Genomic DNA, 20,905 nt, shown 5'->3' with positions numbered 1-20,905 from the left:
AAGGAATTCGCTGGAATCCTGAGGCCTTTCAGCCTGACCTAATTCCCGCCTCATTTGCATAATTAATTCCTCCCAGCCTCATTAACCCCATGGGGTTGTTTTCCCAATCAAAGCAGGATTTTGGTGGAATTCCCTTGGGAATTTTGGCTCCTTGGAATCAAATCCCGAGGGGTTTTTGGGGGTCGATGATTCCCGGTTTTCCCAGCCTGTGGAAAATCGGATTTGGAGGTGGTGGATCCTTTCCAGGGATTTTGTTACAGCTGGAAAAATCCGGGAAGGAGCCTGGGATGAGGCAGAGAGAGGTTTTAAATCTGGGAATTTGGGGTTTCCCAAAGATTTGGGATTTTTTTTTCTCCCCCCCCCCCCAAAAAAAACTTCCCCTCTTTCCTTGGAAAATCCAAAAATATTTTAAAATACGGAAAATTCCCACAAAACTGAGAGGGGGCGGGTTAGGGTTCCCCAAAAAATCCCTGAAAATCCCTGAGAATCCCCAAAAAATCCCTGAAAATCCCAAAAAATCTCCTGAAAATCCCAAAAATCCCCAAAAAAATCCCTGAAAATCCCAAAAATCCCCAAAAAATCCCTGAAAATCCCAAAAAATCTCCTGAAAATCCCAAAAATCCCCAAAAAAATCCCTGAAAATCCCTGAGAATCCCCAAAAAATCCCTGAAAATCCCAGAAAATCCCAAAAAATCCCTGAAAATCCCAGAAAATCTCAGAAAATCCCTGAGAATCCCAAAAAAATCCCTGAAAATCCCAGGAAATCTCAGAAAATCCCCAAAAAATCCCAGAAAATCCCCAAAAAATCCCTGAAAATCCCAAAAAAATCCCTGAGAATACCCAAAAAATCCCTGAAAAACCCAGAAAATCCCAAAAAAAATCCAGAAAATCCCCGAAAATCCCAGAAAATCCCAAAAAATCCCAGAAAATAAAAAAAAATCCCTGAAAATCCCCAAAAAATCCCTGCAAATCCCAAAAAAATCCCAGAAAATCCCTGAGAATCCCAAAAAAATCCCTGAAAATCCCAAAAAAATCCCTGAGAATCCCCAAAAAATCCCTGAAAATCCCAGAAAATCAAAAAAAAATCCCAAAAAATCCCAGAAAATCAAAAAAAAAAAAATCCCTGAAAATCCCAGAAAATCCCCAAAAAATCCCTGCAAATCCCTGAAAATCCCAGAAAATCCCTGAGAATCCCAAAAAAATCCCTGAAAATTCCAGAAAATCCCTGAAAATCCCAGAAAATCCCCAAAAAATCCCTGAAAATCCCTGAGAATCCCAAAAAAATCCCTGAAAATTCCAGAAAATCCCTGAAAATTCCAGAAAATCCCTGAAAATCCCAGAAAATCCCCAAAAAATCCCTGAAAATCCCAGAAAATCCCAAAAAAATCCCTGAAAATCAAAAAAAAAATCGCAGAAAATCCCAAAAAATCCCAAAAAAATCCCAGAAAATCCCAGAAAATCCCCAAAAAATCCCAGAAAATCCCGGCAATCCCTGCAGATCCTTGGGCTGCTGATCCTGAGCGTGGGGATCTACGCCGAGGTGGAGCGGCAGCGGCACAAAACCCTGGAAGGGATTTTCCTGGCTCCGGCCGTGCTGCTGCTCCTGCTGGGAATCGCCGTGTTCCTGGTGTCCTTCGTGGGAATGGTCGGGAGCCTCCGCGACAACCGGACCCTGCTGAGGATGGTGAGGATCGGCGTGGGCTGGGAGCCCGGGAATTCCATGGATCCGGAGTCAGAACCGTGGGCTGGGAACTTCCAGGAGGGAATTCCATGGATCCGGAGTCAGAACCGTGGGCTGGGAATTTCCATGAGGGAATTTCATGGATCCGGAGTCAGAACCGTGGGCTGGGAACTTCCAGGAGGGAATTCCATGGATCCGGAGTCAGAACCGTGGGCTGGGAACTTCCAGGAGCGAATTCCATGGATTTAGAGTGAAAACCATGGGCTGGGAATTTCCAGGAGGGAATTTCATGGATCCGGAGTCAGAACCGTGGGCTGGGGAGCCTGGGGAGGGAATTCCATGGATCCAGAGTCAGAACCGTGGGCTGGGAATTTCCAGGAGGGAATTCCATGGATTTAGAGTGAAAACCATGGGCTGGGAATTTCCAGGAGGGAATTCCATGGATTTAGAGTGAAAACCATGGGCTGGGAATTTCCAGGAGGGAATTCCATGGATCCGGAGTCAAAACCGTGGGCTGGGAATTTCCAGGAGGGAATTTCATGGATTTGGAGTCATCTCCACGGTTTGGGGAGCCTGGGGAGGGAATTCCATGGATTCGGAGTCAAAACCATGCTTTGGGAATTTCCAGGAGGGAATTCCATGGATTTGGAGTCATCTCCATGGGCTGGGAGGTCTTTAGGAGGGAATTCCATGGATTTGGAGTCATCTCCATGGTTTGGGAATTTCCAGGAGGGAATTCCATGGATTTGGAGTCATCTCCATGGTTTGGGAATTTCCAGGAGGGAATTCCATGGATTTGGAGTCATCTCCATGGTTTGGAAATTTCCAGGAGGGAATTCCATGGATCCAGAGTCACCTCCGTGTCATTTCCAGGAGGGAATTCCAGGAGGACCCGGAATTCCCACCAGTTTTTTTCCCTCCCGGGGTCCATCCTGGGATGCGAATTCCCAAGGAAAAGCGAATTCCCAAGGAAAAGCGAATTCCCAAGGAAAAGCGAATTCCCAAGGAAAAGCGGCTCCGCCTCCCTGGCCAGGCCGGGGTTTTGTGGGAATGGGGAGGTGAAAATCCGGGAATGAGCAATCAGAGCCTTTGTGCGGATCGGGAATTGGCTTTTCCAGGATAAATCCCGGGAACAAAAGCAATCAGGGAAAGAGGAGCTGGAGGAGCTCTTGGAGCCGAGCTGGGCCCGGCAGCTGCGGCTTTTGGGGCTTTTTATGGAAAAACGAGGAAATTGTGTTTTAAAGGATCCGGGGTTTGAGTTTTAAAGGATTTGGGGTTTGAGTTTTAAAGGATTTGGGATTTGAGTTTTAAAGGATCCGGGATTGAGTTTTAAAGGATTTGGGATTTGAGTTTTAAAGGATTTGGGATTTGAGTTTTAAAGGATTTGGGATTTAAAAGGATCCGGGTCTGTGTTTAAAGGATGGGAATTTGTGTCTACAAAGGTTTGGGATTGTGTTTGGACCTGGAATTGTGTTTTAAAGGATTTGGGATCTGAGTTTTAAAGGATTTGGGATCTGAGTTTTAAAGGATTTGGGATTTGAGTTTTAAAGGATTTGGGATCTGAGTTTTAAAGGATTTGGGATTTGAGTTTTAAAGGATTTGGGATTTGAGTTTTAAAGGATTTGGGATCTGAGTTTTAAAGGATCCGGGATTGAGTTTTAAAGGATTTGGGATTTGAGTTTTAAAGGATTTGGGATTTGAGTTTTAAAGGATCCGGGATTGAGTTTTAAAGGATTTGGGGTTTGAGTTTTAAAGGATTTGGGGTTTGAGTTTTAAAGGATTTGGGATCTGAGTTTTAAAGGATTTGGGATCTGAGTTTTAAAGGATTTGGGATTTGAGTTTTAAAGGATTTGGGATCTGAGTTTTAAAGGATCCGGGATTGAGTTTTAAAGGATTTGGGGTTTGAGTTTTAAAGGATTTGGGGTTTGAGTTTTAAAGGATCCGGGGTTTGAGTTTTAAAGGATTTGGGGTTTGAGTTTTAAAGGATTTGGGATTTGAGTTTTAAAGGATTTGGGATTTAAAAGGATCCGGGTCTGTGTTTAAAGGATGGGAATTTTTGCCTACAAAGGTTTGGGATTGTGTTTGGACCTGGAATTGTGTTTTAAAGGATTTGGGATCTGAGTTTTAAAGGATTTGGGATCTGAGTTTTAAAGGATTTGGGATCTGAGTTTTAAAGGATTTGGGATCTGAGTTTTAAAGGATTTGGGATTTGAGTTTTAAAGGATTTGGGATCTGAGTTTTAAAGGATTTGGGATTTAAAAGGATCCAGGTCTGTGTTTAAAGGATCGGGAATTTTTGCCTACAAAGGTTTGGGATTGTGTTTGGACCTGGAATTGTGTTTGGATCTGGATTTGTGTTTTAAAGGATCCGGGATTGAGTTTTAAAGGATTTGGGATTTGAGTTTTAAAGGATCCGGGATTGAGTTTTAAAGGATTTGGGATTTGAGTTTTAAAGGATCCGGGATTGAGTTTTAAAGGATCCGGGATTGAGTTTTAAAGGATTTGGGATCTGAGTTTTAAAGGATTTGGGGTTTGAGTTTTAAAGGATTTGGGATTTGAGTTTTAAAGGATTTGGGATTTGAGTTTTAAAGGATCCGGGATTGAGTTTTAAAGGATTTGGGATCTGAGTTTTAAAGGATTTGGGATTTGAGTTTTAAAGGATTTGGGATTTGAGTTATAAAGGATTTGGGATTTGAGTTTTAAAGGATTTGGGATTTGAGTTATAAAGGATTTGGGGTTTGAGTTTTAAAGGATCCGGGATTGAGTTTTAAAGGATTTGGGATCTGAGTTTTAAAGGATTTGGGATTTAAAAGGATCCAGGTCTGTGTTTAAAGGATCGGGAATTTTTGCCTACAAAGGTTTGGGATTGTGTTTGGACCTGGAATTGTGTTTTAAAGGATCTGGAATTGTGTTTTAAAGGACCTGGAATTGTGTTTTAAAGGATCTGGAATTGTGTTTTAAAGGATCCAGGATTTCTGTCCAAAAGGATCCAGGATTGTGTTTTAAAGGATTTGGGATTTGTGTTTTAAAGGATTTGGGAATCTTCTTTAAAAAGGATCCAGGATCATGTTTTAATTGGGATTTGTATTTTAAAGGATCCAGGATCATGTTTAATCCTGGATTTCTGTTTCAAATGATCAGGGATTCGTGTTTCAAAGGTTCCGGGCTCATTTCCCCCCGGAGCCGTGGAATTCCCTCTGGAATTCCGGATGATTTGTGCCCGCTCGGAGCGGCTGAAAGCTCCATCCATCTCCCGCCTCCGCTCCCGTTTATCCACAGGGAACAGGCGCTTCCCGATGTCCCCAGAATCCTCCGGATCGATGTTCTGGAAACTCCCATCCCGTGGGATTCGTGCTCCGGAGGGAACGAAACCGCCCAAATTTGGGGTTGGGATATCCAGATTTGGGAATAATTAATGAGCAAAACCAGGGAGCTCGTTAAGGGAGGGGTTTCTCATTCCCGAGGTTTCCGTGGGCATTTGTTGTCGTTTCTTGGGAATTAGGATGGATGGGCTCGTTAGCGGCCGCGTTAATTGAATTGGAATCGAGCGGCTCTTCCTGACTCAGCATCCAGAGCCGGAGAGAGATTTCCTTGGGAAGTTTCTCCGTGAAATCCGGAATTTGTTTGGAGCTTTGTGCCAGGGAAGACCCTCGGGCCCCTCTCCATCCTCTCCGGGATGGCGACACCGAGGCGGAATTCCAGCCAAAATTCCCGGAAAAACTGGAATTCCAATGAAGAATTCCTTGTTTCCCTGGTGTCCCCGTTGGATCTGGGATAATCCATAATTTCCTCATTCCAGTTCTTCTGGGTGCTCCTGCTGATCTTCCTGACGGAGCTGCTGCTGATCCTCATGGAAATCATCTTCGAGAACAAGGTGGGAGCGGCGTCACCTCCGGGGACCTGGAAATCCTGGGAATTCAGTTGGCATTCCCAAAAAAATTGAATTGTCATTCCCAAAAAATCGAATGGTTATTCCCAAAAATCAAATGGTTATTGCCAAACATGGAATGGTTATTCCCAAAAATCGAATGGTTATTCCCAAAAATCGAATTGTCATTCCCAAAAATCGAATGGGTATTCCTGACCATGGAATTCCCGAAAATTGAATGGTCATTCCCAAAAATTGAATGGTTATTCCCAAAAATCGAATTGTCATTCCCAAAAATTGAATGGTTATTCCCAAAAATCGAATGTTTATTCCCAAAAATCGAATGGTTATTCCCAAAAATCGAATGTTTATTCCCAAAAATCGAATTGTCATTCCCAAAAATTGAATGGGTATTCCTGACCATGGAATTCCCGAAAATTGAATGGTCATTCCCAAAAATCGAATTGTCATTCCCAAAAATTGAATGGTTATTCCCAAAAATCGAATTGTCATTCCCAAAAATTGAATGGTCATTCCCAAAAATCGAATGGTTATTCCCAAAAATCGAATTGTCATTCCCAAAAATCGAATTGTCATTCCCAAAAATTGAATGGGTATTCCTGAAAATCAAATTGTCATTCCCAAAAATCGAATGGGTATTCCTGACCATGGAATTCCCGAAAATTGAATGGTTATTCCCAAAAATTGAATGGTTATTCCCAAAAATCGAATGGTCATTCCCAAAAATCGAATGTTTATTCCCAAAAATCGAATTGTCATTCCCAAAAATTGAATGGGTATTCCTGACCATGGAATTCCCGAAAATTGAATTGTCATTCCCAAAAATTGAATTGTCATTCCCAAAAATTGAATGGTTATTCCCAAAAATTGAATGGTTATTCCCCAAAATCGAATGGTTATTCCCAAAAATCGAATGGGTATTCCTGACCATGGAATTCCCGAAAATCGAATGGTCATTCCCAAAAATCGAATGGTCATTCCCAAAAATCGAATGGTTATTCCCAAAAATCGAATTGTCATTCCCAAAAATTGAATGGTTATTCCCAAAAATCGAATGGTTATTCCCAAAAATCAGATTGTCATTCCCAAAAATCGAATGGTTATTCCCAAAAATCGAATGGGTATTCCTGACCATGGAATTCCCGAAAATTGAATGGTTATTCCCAAAAATCGAATTGTCATTCCCAAACATGGAATTGTCATTCCCAAAAATCAGATTGTCATTCCCAAACATGGAATTGTCATTCCCAAAAATCAAATTGTTATTCCCGAACATGGAATTGTTATTCCCAGAATTGGAGTTGCAATTCCCCGGGCTGGAATTCCGGGATACGGCGGCAGCTCCAAACGTCAATTGATTGAGGATTAATTGGAATTTAATTGGGGGCGATATCAAAAGTTCATTAAACCCCAAACAATGAGAGAGGGAGAAAGGGGGGAGGGGAAAATCCGACCTGGAGCGACGGATGTTCATCGAATCCCAAATCCCGGAATTAATTGGATTTCAGATTAAATCAGCCGTGACCAGGAATTAATTCTGTGGCTCGATATGCAAATCAGCTTCGTTGATATGCAAATGAGGCCGGGGGGATTAATGGGGTTGGGATCCTGGGGAGGTTCAACTCCCTCCTGGAAAACCGGGATTGAATTCCAGAGGGATTCCCAAAAACCCTTTTTTGGGAACCCAAAAAAACCTCAAATTCCCCCCACCCAAAAAAAATTGGGAATGTTTATTCCCAAAAGCGGAGTCGTCATTCCCGGGAATGGAATCGGGATGAGCCTTTCTGGGGAGAAACCAGCGGGAAACGGTGAAAACCAGGAATGGAAATATCCCGAATTCCCGGGAATCCCAAATTCCCTCCCTGCTCCCGCTCTTCCCAACCTTTCATTTTCCCATCCCGGTGTCTTGGAAAATTGGATTTTCCTCTTCCCTCTCTTTTTCCAGCTGCTTCAAACTCCGGGAAAATTCCTCTTTTCCCTCCATTGGCGTTCCCGCCCATTTTTTTTTGGGAATCGAGCGGAGAATCCGCCCTGGCTCCGCCCTGGACACTCGGAGCCTGCCCGGGAACGTTCCCAGGCATCCCGAAATTCCATCCCTAATTCCATGAATTCCTTGAAGTGCCCCAGCCCCAGCTCATCCACGCCATTCCCTGCTGGAATTCTGAGGGATTTCTCGGGATCAGGAAGGATCCGGGCTCCTGTGAGGGCTCTGCTTCCACCTCTGGAATATTTTTCCGTGGATAATTCCCCTCTCAGAGCTCATTTCCCCCTCCTGAGGCAGCAGAACCCTCAGCCAGGGGTCAAAATTCCCAATTTTCCGTGGGATTGAGGAGTTTGGGATCAGATTAAACGAAGCAGGAAAAATCAGGATGATAAAAATTCCTTGGTGTGCTTGGATGTGCCGGGAACGAATCCAGGCAGCTCCAAAAGGATGGATTTTATCCCGGGAAATCACCTTGGGATGGGGAAAAATTCCTCCTTCGGCTCCAGCGGTGAAAAACGTGGAATTTTGTGCCGCTTTCCCCGAGTTTTCCCAATTTTTTTGGTTTCTCCATCCCAGATGAACGAAGTTTTCCACTCCAACATCCAGGAGGGAATCCGGCACTACTACGACGACCTGGACTTCAAAAATATCCTGGATTTTGTGCAGGAAAAGGTTTGGATGCGGAAAAGGGGGAAGTTTTCCAGGGAATGGTCAATCCCACGGCCCATTTTCCCTGGATTTTCAGTTATTCCCATCCCTGGGGTGTTTTCCTTGGATATTTTCACCCGGTGGGAATTTTTTTGCCGGGTTTTGCCTCGCCGAGCTCAGCCCAGGGGGATTTTTTTGGGAATTATCCTGGAATTTGGGAGGAGTCTTGGCTGTTCCCAGACTTGGGTTGCGCCGGGATATTTCCATTCCATGGTGTTTTCCCGCCATCCCACGGCTTTTTCCCATCATTCCACGGCTTTTTCCCATCATTCCATGTTCTTTTTCCCATCATTCCATGGTGTTTTCCCGCCATTCCATGGCATTTTCCCGCCATTCCACTGCGTTTTCCCGCCATTCCATGGTGTTTTCCTGCCATTCCATGGCATTTTCCCGCCATTCCACTGCGTTTTCCCGCCATTCCATGGTGTTTTCCCGCCATTCCATGTTGTTTTTCCCATCATCCCACGGCTTTTTCCCGCCATTCCACTGCATTTTCCCGCCATTCCATGGTGTTTTTCCTGCCATTCCATGGCATTTTCCAATCATTCCATGGCTTTTTCCCATCATTCCATGTTCTTTTTCCCACCATTCCACGGCGTTTTCCCGCCATTCCATGGTGTTTTTCCCATCATTCCATGTTCTTTTTCCCATCATTCCATGGCTTTTTCCCATCATTCCATGTTGTTTTTCCCATCATTCCATGTTCTTTTTCCCATCATTCCATGGCTTTTTCCCATCATTCCATGTTGTTTTTCCCATCATTCCATGTTGTTTTTCCCATCATTCCATGTTCTTTTTCCCATCATTCCACGGCATTTTCCCGCCATTCCACTGCGTTTTCCCGCCATTCCACGGCGTTTTCCCGCCATTCCATGGTGTTTTCCCATCATTCCATGTTCTTTTTCCCGCCATTCCACGGCATTTTCCCGCCATTCCATGGTGTTTTTCCCATCATTCCATGGCTTTTTCCCGCCATTCCATGTTCTTTTTCCCGCCATTCCACGGCGTTTTCCCGCCATTCCACGGCGTTTTCCCGCCATTCCACGGCGTTTTCCCGCCATTCCATGTTTTTTTCCTGCCATTTTCCCCACCTGCTGCTTCCCCTTGGGAATTTTCCTCCCCTTTTTCCGTGAGGATTTTTGGGATCTTCTCGCCCTCCTCCGGCCCGGGAGGGACCAAAAGAAATCCCGGAATTCCAAGTGGGAATCCAGGGAATGTAAATCCGGGCCTGGGATGGAGCAGAACAGGAAGATCCCGAGAATTTTTTCCCGCGTTTCCTCGGAAAAGGGGAGCAGAGAGAAAAAAAAAACCCCTCCCAAAATCCCAAAATCCCAAAATAATGCTTAAAAAATGGGGAAAATCCATTTTTTCCCCTGCTTTTCCAAGCACTCCAACATTTCCATTCCAGGATTTTCCAAATCCCGATTGTTTTCCGTGAGGAGGGACGAGCTGCTTCCGGAGGCTCATTTTTTATTCCGTGGAGGACACGGAGTGACTTTGATTGGAATTTTTTTGATCCTCGCTGCGGGAAAAGAAGGGGAAAAAAAAAAAAAAAAGAGATTTTTGTTTGAATTTTTTCTCCCTTTGTAGCTGCAGGATTTGATCCCAATTTCTCCTGACGGGAAGAGAAATCCCCATCAGGATTTTGTGGGAATGGCTGAGAGCCCCCAAATCCGTCCCTCGGGAAAAGCTGGATTTGTCACCTGGAATTAAACCGTGGGAGTGTGGATGAGGCTGATCCCACGGATGGATCCGAATCCCTCCCAAATGGGGATAAATGGGAAAAAATTCCCACTTTTTTTTTACCCTTCAGCTTCCCTGGGCGAGGGGAAAAACTGGGAAGTGGGAATGGGGATTGGGTTGGAATTTTGGAGTGGTTTGGGATGGGAAAATTCCTGGTTTTCCAGGAATTTCCAGGAATAATTCCAGGAAAAATTCCAGGGCCGGGACCCCTTCCCCTATCCCAGCTTGTTCCAGCCTGGCCTTGGACACTTCCAAAGGCTCCGGTTTTTCTGGGAATTCCGTCCCAGCCCTTCCCCACTTCACAGGGAGGAATTCCTTCCCCTTATCCCAGTGAATTCTCTCCCGTTATCCCTGTATCCATGGGAATCCATGGCCAGCGAGCCGATTCCAAACCCCTTTCCCAGGATTTTTAAGGCTTTTTCCAGGTGCTCCAGGGCTGGAGAATTCCCTGGGAATTCCATCCCTTCCCTTCCCCGCCCTCCCAGGGAGGAATTTCTCCCCAAATCCCTTTGGAGCGGGAATCCCTTCCCGTTTTTTTTTTCCCCTGCAATTCCAGGGATTATCCAGCTCCCCCCCCTCAGCCTCTCCCGGTGTTTTTCCCGCAGTTTTCCTGCTGCGGAGGGGACGAATTCCGGGATTGGGAAGTGAACCGCTACCACTGGTGCAACGGCAGCGGCGCCCTGGCCTGCGGGGTGCCGCATTCCTGCTGCGTCCGCGCGGTGAGCCGCATTCCCGGGAATTTCCCCCCTTCCCGCCGGTTTTCCCATGCCAGAGGGATTCGGGTTTGAGGGAATTTTGGTGGAAGAGGAGAAACAGGAATATTTATTTATGGAAAACACCAAAATTCCCAGGAATTTGCCCCTTCCTGCCGATTTTTCCATGCCAGAGGGATTCGGGTTTGAGGGAATTTTGGTGGGAGAGGAGAAACAGGAATATTTATTTATGGAAAACACCAAAATTCCCAGGAATTTCCCTCTTCCCACCATTTTTCCCATGCCAGAGGGATTCGGGTTTGCAGCATTCCCACCTGGAAAAAGGTTTGATGGGAATTTTGGTGGGAAAGGAGAAATAGGAATATTTATTTATGGAAAACACCAAAATTCCCGGGAATTTCCCTCTTCCCGCCGGTTTTCCCATGCCAGAGGGATTCGGGTTTGCAGCATTCCCACCTGGAGAAAGGTTTGAGGGAATTTTGGTGGGAGAGAAGAAAGGAGCTGGAATAGGAATATTTATTTATGGAAAACACCAAAATTCCCAGGAATTTGCCCGTTCCTGCCGATTTTCCCATGCCAGAGGGATTCGGGTTTGAGGGAATTTTGGTGGAAGAGGAGAAACAGGAATATTTATTTATGGAAAACACCAAAATTCCCAGGAATTTGCCCCTTCCTGCCGATTTTTCCATGCCAGAGGGATTCGGGTTTGAGGGAATTTTGGTGGGAGAGGAGAAACAGGAATATTTATTTATGGAAAACGCCAAAATTCCCAGGAATTTCCCTCTTCCCGCCGGTTTTTCCATGCCAGAGGGATTCGGGTTTGAGGGAATTTTGGTGGGAGAGGAGAAATAGGAATATTTATTTATGGAAAACACCAAAATTCCCAGGAATTTCCCTCTTCCCACCATTTTTCCCATGCCAGAGGAATTTGGGTTTGAGGGAATTTTGGCGGGAGACCTGAAATAGGAATATTTATTTATGGAAAACACCAAAATTCCCAGGAATTTCCCTCTTCCCGCTGGTTTTTCCATGCCAGAGGGATTCGGGTTTGCAGCATTCCCACCTGGAAAAAGGTTTGAGGGAATTTTGGCAAGAGAGGAGAAATAGGAATATTTATTTATGGAAAACACCAAAATTCCCGGGAATTTCCCTCTTCCCGCCGGTTTTTCCCATGCCAGAGGGATTCGGGTTTGCAGCATTCCCACCTGGAAAAAGGTTTGATGGGAATTTTGGTGGGAAAGCTGAAATAGGAATTTTTATTTATGGAAAACACCAAAATTCCCAGGAATTTCCCTCTTCCCGCCATTTTTCCCATGCCAAAGGGATTCGGGTTTGAAACATTCCCACCTGGAAAAAGGTTTGATGGGAATTTTGGTGGGAAAGCTGAAATAGGAATATTCATTTATGGAAAACACCAAAATTCCCAGGAATTTGCCCCTTCCTGCCGATTTTTCCATGCCAGAGGGATTCGGGTTTGAGGGAATTTTGGTGGAAGAGGAGAAATAGGAATATTTATTTATGGAAAACACCAAAATTCCCAGGAATTTGCCCGTTCCTGCCGATTTTTCCATGCCAGAGGGATTCGGGTTTGAGGGAATTTTGGTGGAAGAGGAGAAATAGGAATATTTATTTATGGAAAACACCAAAATTCCCAGGAATTTCCCTCTTCCCGCCATTTTTCCCATGCCAAAGGGATTCAGGTTTGCAGCATTCCCACCTGGAAAAAGGTTTGAGGGAATTTTGGTGGGAGAGAAGAAAGGAGCTGGAATAGGAATATTTATTTATGGAAAACGCCAAAATTCCCGGGAATTTCCCTCTTCCCGCTGGTTTTTCCATGCCAGAGGGATTCGGGTTTGCAGCATTCCCACCTGGAAAAAGGTTTGAGGGAATTTTGGCAAGAGAGGAGAAATAGGAATATTTATTTATGGAAAACGCCAAAATTCCCAGGAATTTGCCCCTTCCCACCATTTTTCCCATGCCAGAGGGATTCGGGTTTGAGGGAATTTTGGTGGGAGAGGAGAAATAGGAATATTTATTTATGGAAAACACCAAAATTCCCGGGAATTTCCCTCTTCCCGCCGGTTTTTCCATGCCAGAGGGATTCGGGTTTGAGGGAATTTTGGTGGGAGAGGAGAAATAGGAATATTTATTTATGGAAAACACCAAGATTCCCAGGAATTTCCCCCTTCCCACTGTTTTTTCTACTCCAAAGGTTTTCCACTTAATCATTCCCCCCTGGAGAAAGGTTTGATGGGAATTTTGGCAGGAAAGGATGAAGGCGAAGGAATAGGAATATTTATGGATTAGTCTGGAATTTTCTGGGACGCCGAATCCTGGGATAATGAAGGAATTGCTGGAAATGCCAAAGGTTTCCAATTGTGGGATAGAAAATGTTTGGAATTGGATTATTTGGGGGGGGAAAAAAAAAAATTCCATTCCGGGATTTTGGGATCTGGCTCGGCTCCATCCCAGCCTGGATCCTCCCCAGTCCCATTCCTGGAGGGATTTGGGAGTTTTTGGGATCCCGTTCCTGCTCCCGCCTCCCACCGAGGAGATTTTTTGGGGAATGAGGTGATTTTTGAGGAATTTTCTGCCAGGAGGGTTCTGGATCCCTGGGATCAGGAAAAGCTGGAGTTCCAGCCGGGCTCCGGAGGGAGCAGAATTCCAGAGCCAGGAGCTTCCCGCGTTTGGGAATCCAAACCAAGCCGGGATTTTCTCCGAGCCCGGATCGTTTAATCCGACGGAATTCCTCCATCCGAGGATAAAACCTCAGGATCCGGGGAAAACTCCAAATATCCCAACAAGGCTGGAAAACTCCAGAACCGGCTCTGCCGGATCTCCCGGAATATCGGTGCCGGATCCGAGCCCTGGCCCTTGCAAGGAAAATTCCTCATCAATCCCGCATTGTTCCGGGGGATTTTAATGGAAAAAGAGGGAAATGTGAAGGGGTTTAATTAGCCCGGTATGCAAATGAGATGCAGATTTGAGATCCTCTCTAATCAGGGCCTTGATTAATCCCGAGGCTCCTGGGGATGGAAGGAGGAATTCCTGCCGTGAGGATGCGGAGCCCAGGGCGTTTCTTGGGAATTTTTACATTCCCGTGTTTGATTTTTTTTTTGGGGGGACAATTTGGCAAAAAAACCTCAGCAGGGAGAGGGAAAAATCCCCTTAATCCAGAGGGGGAGAATCCGGGAAACGTTTTTTTGGGAATGCTCAAAGCCTGGGATTTTGGGGAGCGTCCCCGATGTGGGATGGGATTGGAGGCCCCTTCCCACCCAAACCATTCCAGGATTCCCCGAGCTGGGTCTGGAGGGGGAAAATCCATTGAATCCATGGAATCTCCGTGTTTTTTCCAAGAGGGAAAGCCCCCAGCTGATGCCAGAGTTTTTTTGGGAAGTGAGACCTCACCTCCGGAATTTCCTTGAGATGGATTTGGCCTCGTTCGTGAAGGAATCATCCCTGCACAGCCCCAGAATTCCGGGAAAAGAATTGGGAAAGCCAAATCCTGGGAATTTCCTGACCGTAAATCCCATCCAGGGCCACCCACAGGGACAATTCCAGGGGGATCCAGCCCGGCTTGGGACATTCCCGGGAATCCAGGAGCAGCCATGGATCCTCTGGGAATTCCTTCCCACCCTCGTTCCATCCCAAATCCCATCCAGTTTCCCCATTCCCTGTGTCCTGTCCCTCCATCCCTTATCCCAACCCCTCTGGAGCCCCTGGAATGTGCCGGAAGCTCCCCCTGGATCCTTCCCCTTCTCCAGGGGAACATTCCCAGCTCTCCCAGCCCGGCTCCAGAGGGGCTCCGGAATCCTGGAATGGTTTGGGTTGGGATTTGCCCTCAAGACCCCAAAGTCAGGGGGGGCCCCGATCGTCCCGGGCACCGCTGGAATTCCCGGTTTTGTTTGGATTTCTGGTGTTTTCCGGCGCCTTTCCCGGGATAAATCCGTTCCCTTTCTCCGCAGGCTCCCGGAGGAGTGGTGAACACCCTGTGCGGGTACCGCGCCCTGGACAAGGAGGTGACGTGGGAATTTTTTGGGAATTTTTGGGAATTGCCTGCTCCTTCTTCCCCCAAATCCCAAAAATCAAGCGCTCCCTGCAGGAATTCCCGTTCCCGAGCAAGGCTGGGATGCAGCTGCTCCAAACTCAGTTTTGGGGCTTTTCCCTGGAATTTTGGTGCCCGGGGATTCCCACCTGGGAATTCCCTTAAACCTTCCCTGTGGAAAAAGGTTGGAGCTCGAGGGCGGAGGGACCAGCCCAGGATCCATTCAGGGATCCTCCAAGTGCAGAAATGTGGGAATTCCTGGCAGAATTCCCAGCGGAAATGTGGGAATTCCCAGCTTGGAGAGGCCTGAGGGAATCTGATGGTCCAGGATCCCACTCAGAGCCCCAAAATTTGGGATTTAATCCCAACAGCGTTCGGACCTCGGCTCCGAAACTTCCCCTGGAAGTGTGAGAACAAAAATCTCTCGCCTGGGGCGGTGATTTGGGCCAAAAAAACCCCAATCCGAGGTTTTTCTCGCCAAAACTCCCGGGGTGGGGGCCGCGTTTCCTGGGAATCCGGCGGGAATTTGGGATCCTGTCTCCGCTCTCCAGCGCCTGGAGCTGCTCGGCACCATCCACGTCCGGGGCTGCATCCACGCCGTGGGGCTCTGGCTCAAGGACAACTTCCAGGCCACCTTGGCCATCGTCTGCTCCCTGCTGCTGCCTCAGGTACAGCCTAATTCCCAGAATTCCCAGAATTCCCAGAATTCCCAGAATTCCCAGAACTCCCAGAATTCCCAGAACTCCCAGAATTCCCGGAACTCCCAGAATTCCCGGAATTCCCAGAACTCCCAGAACTCCCAGAACTCCCAGAATTCCCAGAACTCCCAGAATTCCCAGAACTCCCAGAATTCCCAGAATTCCCAGAACTCCCGGAATTCCCGGAATTCCCAGAACTCCCAGAATTCCCAGAACTCCCAGAATTCCCGGAATTCCCAGCTGGGGAGACCCGCAAGGGTCAGGGGTGAAGTTTTGGGGTTTTCAGCTCCGTCCCCGATCTGAGGGCTCCTTTGGCTGGGCTGGAGGGTGGGAAGGAAATCCTCTGGGATCCAAATTCCGTCTGGGATTGGTGGTTGGGGCAGGGAGAGTCGTCCTGGCAGAACGAGCTCGGATTTTTCCTCCTGGAATCCGATTTGGGATCCACTAAAAGCCCCTGGGAGCAAATCCTGGCCCAGCAAATCCGGCCCTCGGCAAACGGAGCGGGAATGGGAGCCAGGATAAACCCCGATCCCAAATTCCTCTCCCAATAAATCCCAATCCCCAAATCCACTGGATTTGCCAGGCCTTGGATCTCCCCTGAGTTATTCCTGACCAAACCGTGAGGATTTGACTTTTTTGGATTCATTTTGAGCAGAAAACGTCCCTTTTCCAGAAAACGTTTTTTGGGATTGCTGGGGCGGCGCTTCCCGGGGCCGGGGTTTGATCCCAACGGGAATGGAACCGTTCCTGCTTTTATTCCTGAAACTCTTCCCGGTTTTCTGCTGGCACCGAGAGGCTGGAAGGGCTTGGATAAAGCAGCAGCTGGGGGGGGGAAATTTGGGATCACTTCCCAGGGCTGGACTTTGGGCTCGCAGATGGTTCAGGCGCGATCCCGAGGCGGGGGAGCCGTTCCCGAAATTTTTGGGAGCGTTTCCTTCCAAATGAGCAGCAGGAAAGGCAGGAATGGGGGGAAAAAAGGTCTGGAATGGGGCTTGGAGAGCCAATCCCGATTTATCTCATCCCGGTCCATCGGCGCCGCCTCCCGCGGCCTCATCCATTAACGGCCGGCCGCTAATTGGGAACGCCGGGGAGAAATCCGCGGGAATGCCGAGCCCTGATGGATCTGGAGTGGTTCTGTTAATTGGGAATGCCGGGGACAAATCCCTGGAATGCTGATGGGTCTGGAGTGGTTCTGTTAATTGGGAATGCCAGGAACAAATCCCTGGAATGCTGATGGGTCTGGAGTGGCGCCGTTAATTGGGAACGCCGGGGAGAAATCCGCGGGAATGCCGAGCCCTGATGGATCTGGAGTGGTTCTGTTAATTGGGAATGCCGGGGACAAATCCCTGGAATGCTGATGGGTCTGGAGTGGCGCCGTTAATTGGGAATGCCGGGGAGAAATCCGCGGGAATGCCGAGCCCTGATGGATCTGGAGTGGCGCCGTTAATTGGGAATGCCAGGGACAAATCCCTGGAATGCTGATGGGTCTGGAGTGGTTCTGTTAATTGGGAATGCCGGGGAGAAATCCGCGGGAATGCCGAGCCCTGATGGATCTGGAGTGGCGCCGTTAATTGGGAAATCGGCGGGAATGCTGATGGATCTCAGCACGAGCTGTTCCTGCGGAGCCGGAGCAGCTCGTCCTCCCCATCTGCTCCCGAATTTCAGCGCTGGGAAGATGGATTGGGCTGGATCCTGCCAGGATTTGGAGGGAATTCAGCGGGAAATGGGGCTGCCGTTATCCAGAAACGGATTGGATCGGCCTGGAATCGCGGATCCGGGCGGGAAGGGGTTAAAGGTCCCACCTGGATCCAGCCACGAGCGGGAGCTGCTCCGGAGGCTCGGGGAGCCTGGGAATCCGGGATCCCCCCAAATCCAGGACCATCCAATCCCCCCCGGAGAGGTTGTGTTCGTTTTCCCTCCGTTCGGAGCCGGGCACAAACTCCACCTCCATCCATCCATCCCTGGAATTCTCTCTTTTCCCATTCCCAAAATTCCCGAGCTCCAACCCTGGCTCCTCATCCCACACATTCCCAAGGACTTTTCCATTCCCAGATTCCCGCCGCGCTCCCGCGTTAATCGCGGAGCGGCCCCGGAGCGGCCGAGCTCATCCATCCTTCTCCCGCCTCCGTGTCCTTCCCCGCCCCCAGACGGATTCTCCGCGGGGCTGGGGACGTGCTCGGGGTGGAAATGAGGCACAAAAACACTTCCAGAGGTTTTTAGGGAATGCAGCTCGTTCCTTCCCGGCCCTTTCCAGGGATTTTTTTTATTTTTTTTTTCCCCCCCTGTTGTTATTCCGGAGAATCCGGGAATTCTTGGGGTTGGGAAGGATCTTCACGGTCTCATCCCACCCCTGTGGGATGTGGGATAATTCCCGTTATCCCAGGTGGATCCAGCCCGGCCTTGGGCACTCCCAGGGATCCAGGGGCAGCCACGGATCCTCCGGGAATTCCATCCCCAGCCAGGAATTCCTTCCCAAAATCCCATCCAATCTCCCTTTTCCCAGTGGGAGCCATTCCCTGTTTCCTGTCCCTCCATCCCTTATCCCAATCCCTCCCCAGCTCTCCTGGAGCCCCTCCAGACCCTGGAAATGGCTCCAAAATTTCCCTGGAATTTCCCTTCTCCAAGTCTTTCCAAGCTGTTGCCATTTTTTTTTTTTTTTTTTTTCCCCAAATAATCCAATTCCAAACCTTTTCTATCCCAGAACTGGAAACCTTTGGCATTTCCAAGGAGCTCCTTCCAGCCCTGGAATGTGCCGGAAGCTCTCCCTGGATCCTTCCCTTCTCCAGGGGAACATTCCCAGCTCTCCCAGTCCCCTGGATCATTCCCTGCCCCTCTCAGCAATGAAACAGGAGCAGGAAAACCTCTTCAATCCCGTTTTTTTTTTGGTTTTTTTTTTTTCCCTTAAAAACATGGAATTTTTCCATCCCGAAGGATCCGAAGGCGAGCGTTCCCATCCATCCCGGTGATTTATTTTTCCCTGTGTCCCATCCATCCTCAGCCTCTGCAGATCCTCGGTTTTGGGGGCGGCCGTTCCCTCCCCGGAGCGTCAATCCCGGAGATCGACGACTCCATTCCGTAAAAAAAAAACAAACAAAACCTCGGAATTATCCTCGTTTTCCAGGCCGGCCTCTCCATCTCCCGCTGACAGGGATGGAAAACGTTCCCCCTGCAGCGGGAATATTTCCTTGGAAGATTAATTTGGGATTTGTTTGCTCCCCCCATCTCCCCACGGCTCCGGCTTTCCGGAGCGGGGAAAGGGAATAAACGGGATTTTTCCATCTGATCTCTCCGTAAATCCCAATTTAGGGAATGAAAAGTGCAAAAAAGGTGGGAAAATCCCGATTTTGGGGCTTTGTTAAATCTGGGAAAACCTGGAATGGTTCAGCATTCAGGATCCAGCCAGAACTGGGGAACATTCCCGGATTTCCACGGAAAAGGGTTTCTGCAGGGAATTTTCCTTGCTGGAGTCAGGCACGGCTAAGGGAAAAAATCCATGGACTTCCAGGCCCTTTTTCCTTTGGAAAATGAGGTGGAAATGGAAATTTGAGCCTTTTCCCGAACTTCCCAAGCCCTTTTTTTCCAGAGGAGGAGGAGAGGATCTGTCCATCGCTTCCAGGGAGGAATTGGGGTGATTCCAGCCCAAATTCCCAGTGGAAAACTGATCCAAAGGGGATTAGGGGGAATCATGGAATGATTTGGGTCGGGAGGGACCTTCGGGACCGTCTCGTTCCATGGCTTCCACGATTCCATCATTCCCGTGATTCCCAATGGAATTTTTATGGATTCCCTCGTGCGAAGCTCCCGGGATTTATTTGCCCCCTGGAGGAGGAGCAGCTTTTCCATGGATTTGCTCTTCCTGGGCACTCAAAAAAAGCCTGGGAAGGGTCAAATTCCATCCGGGAAGAACCGGCCGCTCCTTAAATTCCAACGGCAACAATTCCCGAGCGGTTCTCCCGGATCCAGGAAAAATTCCGCTTCTTTTCATTTTCCCAGCCTCAGCTTTGCTCCGTCCTGTTCCCGTTTTCCGTAAATTCCACGGATCCGCCGGCGCTCCGGGAAAACGCCGTCCTCGGATATTGGATGCATCCATAATTCCTGACAGCTTCCGCCGTTCTCATTAAGGGGGAGAGGGAATTTAGGGCCGGGCTGGGAATGGGAACGGGGTCATAAATCAGCGGCAGCGACGGCTCTGGGATTCGGGATCTGGATCGGGGCCTTTGGATGATTTCATTCCCTTCCAGAATTCCCTGTTTTCTCTGGGATTCGGGATCCTGACCGAGGCCTTTGGATGATTTCATTCCCTTCCAGAATTCCCTGTTTTCTCTGGGATTCGGGATCTGGATCGGGGCCTTTGGATGATTTCATTTCTTTCCCAAATTCCCTGTTTTCTTTGGGATTTGGGATCTGGATTGAGGCCTTTGGATGATTTCATTCCCTTCCGGAATTCCCTGTTTTCTCTGGGATTCAGGATCCTGACCGAGGCCTTTGGATGATTTCATTCCCTTCCAGAATTCCCTGTTTTCTCTGGGATTCGGGATCCTGACTGGGATCTTTGGAGGATTTCATTCCCTTCCGGAATTCCCTGTTTTCTCTGGGATTCAGGATCCTGACCGAGGCCTTTGGATGATTTCATTCCCTTCCGGAATTCCCTGTTTTCTCTGGGATTCGGGATCCTGACCGGGGATCTTTGGATGATTTCATTCCCTTCCGGAATTCCCTGTTTTCTCTGGGATTCGGGATCCTGACCGGGGATCTTTGGATGATTTCATTCCCTTCCAGAATTCCCTGTTTTCTCTGGGATTCGGGATCTGGATCGGGGCCTTTGGATGATTTCATTCCCTTCCGGAATTCCCTGTTTTCTCTGGGATTCGGGATCCTGACTGGGATCTTTGGATGATTTCATTCCCTTCCGGAATTCCCTGTTTTCTCTGGGATTCCTCAGCGGGAGGAGCAGGAGGGATCATGGCTCTGTTTCCATGGAATGCAAACACAAATCTTTCCGGGAGGGGAAAAATGACAAATTTTCCCCCAAATCCCTCATTCCAAAGGATTTTTCCGGCTGCTCGGGGTCGGGATTTCAGTCGGGAGCGATGACGGGAACGAGGCCGCGGCGACATCCGTGGAAATGGGATTGGAAAAGGGAAATTCCGCTGGATAGGGATCAGCCCAATCCCATTATCCGGGCGGGCTCTCCCTGGAATGACGGAGCCATTCCCAAAGATCCCACACTGGATGGGATCCAGTTCCGGGCCCTTGGGATAACGGCAGATTCCCAAAGATTTTCCCAACTTTTCCCTTCAGCGCCTGCAGGGGTTTTTTTTTTCCAGCCCCAAGGGCGGGAATCCCGAATTCCCGGAGTTGGGAAAACCCTGGGACCAGGCGCCAGCCGTGGGGATTGATCCCATTCCCAGGGATATGGAAGAGCCGGGAATCCCTGAGGATCCG

The 20,905-nt window shown here is 48.2% G+C and overlaps 1 protein-coding gene across 2 annotated transcripts in view; it reads left to right on the top strand.

The window, feature by feature from the left end:
• Nucleotides 1–20,905, top strand: part of LOC102104492 (tetraspanin-15-like) — a 32,929-nt gene that overhangs the window by 9,914 nt on the left and 2,110 nt on the right. For both annotated transcript variants that reach the window (XM_088068455.1, XM_005532979.3), the window contains 6 exons: nt 1,499–1,684; nt 5,480–5,554; nt 8,130–8,225; nt 10,610–10,723; nt 14,683–14,736; nt 15,314–15,430. In XM_088068455.1, the coding sequence (XP_087924581.1) occupies nt 1,499–1,684; nt 5,480–5,554; nt 8,130–8,225; nt 10,610–10,723; nt 14,683–14,736; nt 15,314–15,430 (642 nt within the window). The remainder of the gene's footprint in view (nt 1–1,498; nt 1,685–5,479; nt 5,555–8,129; nt 8,226–10,609; nt 10,724–14,682; nt 14,737–15,313; nt 15,431–20,905) is intronic.

The sequence above is a fragment of the Pseudopodoces humilis genome, chromosome 30 (assembly GCF_049639895.1).
Source record: "Pseudopodoces humilis isolate 2021_Gansu_Grassland_sample_001 chromosome 30, ASM4963989v1, whole genome shotgun sequence".
NCBI classification, from domain to species: domain Eukaryota; kingdom Metazoa; phylum Chordata; class Aves; order Passeriformes; family Paridae; genus Pseudopodoces; species Pseudopodoces humilis.
The sequence above is the reverse complement of the archived record's forward strand: the minus strand, read 5'-3'. Positions and strand labels throughout refer to the sequence as shown.